Source organism: Bos mutus, chromosome X, assembly GCF_027580195.1.
Source record: "Bos mutus isolate GX-2022 chromosome X, NWIPB_WYAK_1.1, whole genome shotgun sequence".
NCBI lineage: Eukaryota > Metazoa > Chordata > Mammalia > Artiodactyla > Bovidae > Bos > Bos mutus.
Window position 1 is genome coordinate 94,156,010 of NC_091646.1, and position 9,426 is coordinate 94,165,435.

At 47.3% G+C, this 9,426-nt stretch overlaps 1 protein-coding gene across 1 annotated transcript in view; it reads right to left on the reverse strand.

Moving 5' to 3' along the window:
* The window catches only part of LANCL3 (LanC like family member 3), a 119,107-nt gene extending 111,457 nt beyond the window's left edge, over nucleotides 1–7,650 (reverse strand). The window contains exon 1 of the mRNA XM_070366365.1: nucleotides 6,793–7,650. Within this exon, the coding sequence (XP_070222466.1) occupies nucleotides 6,793–7,365 (573 nt within the window). The 5' untranslated portion in view covers nucleotides 7,366–7,650. The remainder of the gene's footprint in view (nucleotides 1–6,792) is intronic.
* Nucleotides 7,651–9,426: the final 1,776 nt, after the last annotated feature.

Consider the following 9,426-nt stretch of genomic DNA (forward strand, 5'->3'; position numbering starts at 1 on the left):
AAAATGGGCAGAGGAACTGCATAGACATCTCTCTGAAGATGAAATACAAACAGCCAACAGTTGGATGAAAAGGTATTCTGTATCACTAACCATTAGAGAAATGCAAATCAAAAGCACAATGAGGTATATTCTCACATCTCTCGAATGCTGCTGCTGCTGCTGCTGCTAAGTCGCTTCAATCGTGTCCGACTCTGTGCAACCCCACAGACGGCGGCCCACCAGGCTCCCCCGTCCCTGGGATTCTCCAGGCAAGAACACTGGAGTGGGTTGCCATTTCCTTCTCCAATGCATGAAAGGGAAAAGTGAAAGTGAAGTCACTCAGTCGTGTCTGACTCTTCGAGACCCCATGGTCTGCAGCCTACCAGGCTCCTCCGTCCATGGGATTTTCCAGGCAAGAGTACTGGAGTGGGGTGCCACTGCCTTCTCCATCTCTCAGAATGGCTATCATCAAAAAGTGTTAGCAAGGATGCAGAGAAAAGAGAACCCTGTACACTGTTGGTAGTAACCTAAATTGGTATAACAACTACCGACAGCAGTATGGATATTCCTCAAAAAAGTGAAAAGAGAACTAGCATATGATCCATCATTCCCACTTCTGGGTATTTATCCAAACAAAATCAAAACAGGATCTGGAGGAGGTGTAATATTGTTGACAAGAGTCAAGGAAGTGGGAAGTCATGAGACAGACCTTGGTAAGTGAGCCAAAAGGCAGACACTTTGGTAACCACCCAACAGCCATTCCCTCTTCCTTTCTTGAAAGAATCTGCATCCGCTGATAAGAGGCTGGAAATAAAGAATACGAGCCGTTCTGGCCTCCCCAGAAACCAGGAGTGGTCAGAGCTGGGTTGCTGACCAAGTGCTGGGCAATGAGGCAGAATGGAAATTCTTTAAGGACAGACTGTTCCATATGATAAGAAAAAAATTCAAGGAAAAAAAAAAAAAACCCAGCCTCAGTTATATGAGAACACAATGCTTGGAAAGGCAGTAGCCATCTTGCAATCCTTAAGAGTGCTACAGCTCACCAAGGCTTCCCTGGTGGCTCAGTGGTACAGAATGCGCCTGCAATGCAGGAGGCGCAGGAGCCACCAGTTCGATCCCTGGGTCACGAAGATCCCCTGGAAGAGGGCATGACAACCCACTCCAGTATTCTTGCCTGGAGAATCCCATGGACAGAGGAGCCTGTCCTTAGGGTCGCAGAGAGTTGGACATGATTAAATCAGCTTAGCATGCACAGCTCACACACCCAGAACAGCACAGAAAAAGGTTGGAGAGGGCTTGGGTTCTGATGATTTTCCTGAGTTACTTAACCAATCCTGGAATAACCTAGCTCTACAATCCTTGTCAAGTGAGGTCATAAGTGTTCCCATTATTTATAAATCACTTTCTATCAGACATTCTATTATATCCAGCTAAGGGCATCCCCATTTAGCTGCCAACCACATGCTTAGGAATGAGTTAAGGACCCAGTGAACAATCTAGCAAAAGGCTTTTTCCTTTAATCATGGCAGGAAGATAGATTCCTTGGGCATAATTGTCTATGTGATGCTCAGAATCACTTTTGATTTTTTGTTAGTAGGGGCATAACATGGATTTCATTAAGCAGCTACTCTGTGCCAAGCACTACACTAGGCACTTTATCTTGGGTGAGTCATCGCAGCCACCTCCAGACCAGTCCCCTTTGGCCAAGAAAAGAAAATCACATCTCTATTTTCTCCAACCTTATTTAAACAGCTTGGCATTTCCCTTTATTACAAACGCAGACCACGAAACACCAGGAGTACTCGTGACTTTGCCACCTATAGAAATCACAGATACGATCATGTCACACTGCAGTTGTTGAAGACATCTCGAAATATCACTGCCCCTCATCACTGCTGCAAAAGTACCATACTCCTTAGGTCCCACTGCAAAACCACACTGAATGTGTTAATCAAGCAGCACATATGCTAGTGCATCACACGTTTTGAAAATGTTTTGGTAACTGAATGTTAAGATAATTGGCTTCCTTTGTAATCCTGCGTGTTTTATTTTCTGCATCTTAAAACGTTCTTCTCGAAAGAAGTACTGGAGGTTTTACCAGATTTACAAAGGAGTCCTTGGCACGAAAGGGGTTTTTAGATTCCCTCTAAAAAGTCCTCCTGTGACCTTTCTTAATACTGTTCAATCCACTGTCTATACAGAATACCAATCTGTATCATTGTTTTATAAGGTGAATCAGATGAAGACATTGCCCTATTTCCAACTGAAACAAATGCCCAACTCCTAACTTTACCCGGCCAGACCTGCCTTTCCCCTGCTCACAGCTCCTCCCTGGCCTCTAGCTCTCTAGCCTTTGCTCACTCTTCTTCATCCGGGCCACCACCTTCCTTTTCTTGGAAATCTCCAAGCAGTTTCCTGCCTCGGGGGCTTTGTCCTTGCCATCCCCTCAGCCTGGAATGCCTGCTTTTAAGGCAGCTGCTTCATTCTCATGCTTCAGTGATGAGCCAGGACGTCACCTCCACCGAGAATCCTTCCCCGCTAATGTATGCCAGGCAGCACCCCGCCCGCTCCCACCCCGCCAGCACTTCCTGTTTACTTCCTTCTGAGGGCACTTCTGACAACATAACTGTATTGATTTTTGTTCACTGCTCAACCCTGGCATCTAGCAAGGTTCCGGGCATACAGAGAAACCTGACATTCACTGAGTGAGTGAATGACAGAATAAGCGAAGGAGGAAGCTGTCATTTGTCCATTTTACAAGTGAGGAAATTCAGGCTCCAAGGTGTTAAAATTATTTGTCCAAGGTCACCAAGGAGCAAAAGTTATTATTTTAACTGTGGTTCCCAGGCCTCCCCTTTACCCCACCACCATTCTCACTTCCTTTTCCCTGCTACATTTCCACCAATCTGGAAAGCAGAACAAACCAATGCAAGTGTTTACAGTGTGATTTCTTAAGACTTCAGTGCTCCATTTCTTAAGGATATCTGCCTACCAAACCCTCTAAGGCAGCAGTCCCCAACCTTTCTGGCACCAGGGACCAGTTTCCTGGAAGACAATTTTCCCATGGATGGGGGGTGGGGATGGCTTCAGGAGGATTCAAGCACATTACATTCACTGTGCACTTAATATTTTTATTATCATCACATCAGCTCTACCTCAGATCATCAGGCATTAGATCCTGGAGGTTGGGGACCCCTGCTCTAAGCTATTTCCCTGGAGTATTTCCAGGAAGGCCAAATTAATAAAAAATATATTACCTGGAGAGAATGGTTCTGTCTCTATGTCTCTCTGTCTACATACACACACTTTTTTCCATCTCTGAATCTTCTAAACAAATACAAACAATAAAATCAGATGTAAGGAAGAAAGTTCAGAAAAGGGTAAATGAAGGAAGAAAAAAAATACAGATAAACCGAATGTAAATTTTAGTATATAAGAATACAGGTGATACAGTATTGTACACAAGCTATGTGGACCATAGTTCTGACCATATGCTTCCTAGGAGTCAACATAAAGTGAGCAACATGATCAGTTATACAACTCAGCCTGGAGATTTAAAAAGATTCAATTCATTTCCAGGAGGAGCACAACTCTTCCTGTTTCAAAGCCCTGACAGAAATTCCTCTTGCAGGTTGTTAAAACAAAAGTATGGTAGGATACAGTAATCAGTATTCTAAACTACAACTTTATAAATAAATATACAAGCTTCACAAAACAACATCTTAATAGACGGGGCTGGTATAATGCCAAAATCCATGTAGTAATGTATTACTGCCTTGCTATTCAGAGCGTGATCCCTGGACTGTCAGCAGCACCTTGACAGAAATTCAGAGTCTCAAGCCTAATATCAGGTCTGCTGAAAGAAAATCTGCATTTTATTAACATGATCTGTAGGTGATGCCTATAATGTTAAAGTTTAACAAACACTGGTCTAGTGGTTAAGCTTGCTTTGAGGTCAAATTTGTAAGAAAGTAGTGTTCATTCACACATTCAACAAATACTTACTGATACCTTGGCAGTAGGAAAGGATTTTTTAAGCTCTTACGGAAACAGGAAAGGATTATTTTAAACATAATATCAAAGGCACCACCATAAAGGAAAATACTGGTAAATGGGATGCTATTAGAACTGAGAGATGAAGCAAAGCATCGAAAATATTTCCACCACAACCAAAACAAGGAAAGTTGAGAACCCACATATGTACCAGGTACAATCTTAATGCTTAAGTCCATCAATGAAATGGAAACCCTTTTTTATGGAGCTACATTCTAAGTTAAGAAGACGTAAAGAAAATAAGTTAAATGAAGCAAGAAAAGGGCCTAAGTCAGGGGACAGGTGGCAGTCTTAAATCAGGTGGATAGGGAAGGACTCATTTAGGAGATAACCCAGACAAGGTCAGAGAGATAACTATAAAAAGAGATAGGGGGAGAGTATTCCAAGCAGAGGGAAGAGCGAGTACAAACACCCTGAGACAATAAATGCCTGAAACAGCAAGAAGGCCCATGTGGTTGAAGCAGAGTGAGCAAAAAGTAGAGTAGGTAAGCTGGGGTCAGATCACATGGCGCTTTGTCAGCCATTTTAAGGATCTTGGCTTTCACTGTGAGATGAGCAGCCACTGGAGAAAAGGAAATAGGGAGCCATTGCAGGACGTTGAGCAGGGTAGTGACATAATGAAAAGTGTTTATAAGCAGCCTGGTTTCTCAGAGGTACATGGAATGGCTGGAGTGAGAGAAACTAGCTGAGAGTACTAATCCCAGTACAGGGTGATTCACTCATTCAACTATTTATTAGGTAGCAGAGATGTGTCAAGTAGGGTGGGGAGGAGTTCGACCAGGGTGATAACCGAGGGCACTGCCAAGAGGAAAGTGAATATAAATGACATTGGAGAGAAAGAAACCCAGGGCAGAATGACAGATTATTCATAGAGAAATGACAGAAGTTTGCAATTCAATTTAATCAAGGTTTATGGATCATCTACCGAGGTCAAAGCCATATGCAGGCTAGGACATGGGGGTGGGGATGGTGCAGAAGACTTGTATTTTCCCCTCAAAGGGCTTCAAGCCTGGCATGCTTAGTATCTGTCCTTTCATGCCTGAACTTTTTGGATGACCACAGCTGAGGCTGCCACTGAGACTAGCTGATTTACTCAGGTTAAGAGCTTTTCTTTGCTTTTTTTAAAAAAAAAAAAACAGCCTTCGAATTTGTTCTGTCTCCTGGGAGCAGGGGCTAGAGCACCTCCACTTGATTAGTATAAAAAGATAGATCCAGTTTGGCAGCAGGGCACAAGAGAGGTCTTAAGAAATGTCTTTGTGGATCAGCACTGCAGACTGGCCCTGGGCCACCAGTCTTCAGGCAAGGAGTCCTTCTGATCGGTTGCCACCTGCGCATGACCTGATAGTTCTCCCACTCTGCCATTCCATTCTGGAGAAAAGCATAGAAAGGGAAAGCACCATGTGTAAGGAAAACAACTAGGGGGAGAAATCCCCACAAACTTGAAAATCGCCTGCTACCAGACTGCAAGGTCTGAGGAGCAGATGCAAATATAATGCAAATGATATGTAAATAGCCTGGTGGCCTTCTCAGAGGTTTTCTACAACTGGAAAGGCCCTTGGGAAACTGCTAGCTGGTAACAGTGACTCCAAAGCAGAGTGAACTATTTCAACACAACTTTGTCACACAACCCTTTGCTTCCCTGCTAGCACAGTGCACAGTCTTTGGTAATCTTTCTTACTTGAATTAACCTCATCTGCTATAAATTAAAAAAAAAAAATCAAGACTGCCTCTGTAGAGGTTATCTAAGTTAATTACACTTTAAAAACACTGTGTACCTTTAATTTGTCTTCAAACGCTTCTCTCACCCAAATGGAGCCAAGTTAAATGTGTCACTTCCTCCCTAAACAGTATTTGGCTCCAGTGGGTTATGAATGAAGTGCTTCTCTTTCAGTTCTAGTTACTATGATCCTTTGGAGGACTTTTTTTTTTCCCTACACCACAGAAACTGGCACTCTCTCTTCTAATATCCACGCGCTGTATTCAAAGTGAATCCAGAAAAAAAAAAACAACAACAAAAACCAAACACATATAGTTGTGAAATCCGATTCACTTCAAGGAGCCCCTGGAAAGCTATTCATTAAGAAAACCTGCCCTGTCAAGTATGCTGTCGTCTTGACAATCCTAACGATTCATTTTAAAATGGGGGGGGGGCACTTTCGATTACAATAGTGTAGAATTCTGTCTATATTTATGTATTTAAAAGAGGACACTCCCCTCAGAGATGCATTTTATAAGACCCGTGCAATTTACTGAATAGAAAGCAACACAGGAAGCACATACAGACCCGGGGGTCGCAGAAACAACTTACCTTCACCTTAATGATGGAAACAATACTAGCATAGATCAGCCCATTCCCAAACTTCTATGAGTTTCTAGTACTCTGACATGCGAGGGTACTTCAGCTTTTGACAGGAGGGTTTAAAGGAAGGGAAATCTCTTTCATTTGGGATATTAAAAAATCTCACTTGAAAGGACCTCCAGACAACACCTGGGCAAAGAGGCATTTGGGGAGATGCCATGTCTCAGTAAAACACCAACAAAGAGCAAAGGCGCATAATCCCAACTGAGAGACTGAAAGCAGTGGGGAGGGTGGGGCGGGGGGAGACGGACAAAAGCAGGGGATAAACCTCAAGAGCCTCAAGAAACCAGAGTCAAAAGAGTAACAAAGAGAGATGGAGAACAGCCGGGGCGCCGCTCCCGGAGCCGGGAGCCGGGTGGTAGGGTGGCACGCGCCCCCTTGCGGCCGGGGTGGCCTCTTACCTCCTGGGCGAGTTTCTGCTTGAGAACGAGTGCGGCGCACAAGTAGCCCGCGCGGCCCACGAATAGCTCGTCGGAGCCGCACTCGAGGAAGGAGACGGGCGCGCAGACGGCGCACAGAGCCCGGAACTTGCCCAGCGGCTGCACGTAGTCGGGCCGGCCCAGGGCGTGGTACACTAGCGTGGCCACGGCGTACACACCCGCGCCCCCGAGCAGGAAGGCGGCGCGGGTGTCGGCGTCCGGCTCGCCCCACTCCTCAGCGCGGGCGCACGCGTCGATGAGGCGCTTGGCCAAGCGCAGGTAGCGCTCCCGAGCCCCGGCGAAGAGCGGGCTCTGAGAGACGTGGTAGAGCATGTAGGCCACCCCGGCCACGCCGCCGTACAGTCCCCACTGGCAGCTGCTGGCCGCGGCTGCCGCCCCCCGGCCCTCCGGGCCGCCCCCGAGCGGGGGCAGCTCCTGGAGGATGCGCTCGATGGTGGCGGTGACCAAGGGCGCCACCGCCTCCTCGCACTGGCCCGCCAGCAGGCTGCCCTGGTAGTCATCGAAGCGATTGGCAAAGCAGCGTTTGGTGTCCATGCTGCCGCCCGTGCCCCCACCAAGGCCGAGCCGGGGTCCGCTGGAGGACGCGCCTTGCGGTCCCGCGCACCACCTCTCGCTCTTTGAGGCACTCGGATGGCGGTGGATACAGCCGGGATGGAGCGAGGAGGCTGAGACGGGAGGTGACAAGAGGAGGCGGGCGCGAGGAAGCAGCGCGGAGCGGATTGCCAAGTGGGGCACCGGACTGCCGCGAGGCTCCCTAGTGGCCCGGGCGAGCGCGGGGGATGTGCGTCGTGCGCCCCCCTCCCAGAGGCCGCGCCCTCGCCGAACCCGCCCCCTCCTGCGCCGCCGCAGCTTGGCTTCCTCGCCAAGGGGCCGAGGTGATCTCCGGCAGGACCCACGCGGGGGCCGCGCCACTCCTCCCGCTCCGCCCCCGACTCCTCCCCTCTCGGCGGAAGGCCAGGGACGCGCGGGACAGCGAGCCGGAAAGCCGAGGCTGGGCATATGCACACCTGGCCGGGAGGTGAAGACCTCGAGTCCCTCGTGTACTCCGAGGGTCAGCAGATCAGCATCACCTGGAGCGCGTTAAAAATGCAGAGGCTCCTACTTCGCCTCCGACCTAATGAATCACAGTCAGCATATTTAGCAAGAGCCCCAGGTGATTCGCATGCACAGAAAAGGTTGAGAAGCCGCGGAACTTGTAGAGGCTTCTGGGAAAAAAAGCTAAGCGCCCTCCTGAAAGTTGTGTTTTCGTCTCGGTCACTTTGGCGTTCTCAGTCTTCTGAGTGTTTCATCCCAAAGGCTGAGGGATTTGAATGCAGTAAAACAATGAAGTGCCCCATAGGGAAACTTTTCCTCAGCCTTGGCTGTTGGGTTGTTTTTTTCGGAATCCCCAGGAGTAGAAGTTCAGAGAACCACACCAGGATAAGGTAAGGAATGGAGATTCTGTCTTCTAGAGACCAGCCCCCCAAACCTATTCAGGCACCTTGTGGACCCCATAAATGACCTGAGGTCATTAACCAGTGAAGTTAAGGGTAAATGCTGCTGAGAATTTTAATTCGGCATTTTGAACCGTTTTCTGTGTGTCCTTAGTTATTTCCTTCACTCTTTTCTTTCTTTCCCATGTTTTTTTCCTTCTGTCGCCCTACCCCCAACTCGTCCCACCTCAGGCATATTTGAAGAGGAAAAGTTAAAATTTTACATAACCTCCTGCTCCTTCTGTCTCTAACTCAGCTTGCTCCTTGCAAAGTCTGGATCACGTAGGTCACGTAGTGTCAGAAAGTGGGGGCTTATAATACTAGGAACTGGGGTTTATCTCACTCACCCTTGTCCTGCTCTTTGCAATTGCCCAGCCCCTACAAACCTGCTTAATCATGCTTGTCCGTGTAAAGGTCAGGGATCCCCCTCCCCATCTTGACTACTGTTCCCAGTTGCGGGAAACCCCTTAGTTTAAACCAGCCTGTTAGCAGCTAGTGTTGCCCACTATGGTAGGTCTATAAAAACTCTGTAACCCCTTTGTTCGGGGCTCAGAGCTTGGAGTGTTAACTCCTCTGAGCCCACTGGCGTAATAAACCTGAGCTCCAACTCTCCGAGTGTGGTGCTTGGTTTCTTGAGAAGTCGTTTCTGCAACATTTTCAGTGTCTCCTGTGGGTCTCAAACCCTGAAAATAGATGGATAAACAAAATAGACATGGTCCTAGATGTTGGGGAGGTTACAGTCCAGTGGCAAACACAGAAAGTGAACAATGACACAAATGAATTGCCTTTCTTTTGCTCAGCTGTTTTGAAATGACTCTTCCTTTCCCAAAGTGTTGGCCAGTGAAGGCCAAAGAGGTCATCTTTTCCAGGGGTATTTGCATTTTTATAGGGACCGAGCAAGCCACGAAAGAATAAGTGACTCATGGAAAAGTTTCTGACACTCTGGGGAGAGCAACTGCTTCACTGACTTGAAAGGCCAGTTTTGCTTGGAGGTAATTTTTTTCCTCAAAAGTGTTAATAGTCACAGTGATTTTGGAAGCAGAGATTAAATAGCCTGCTGCTCTGTCCTTGCTTGATATTCTCTGGGGAGGGAGTTCAGTTGGCCATGATGATTGCCAGGACT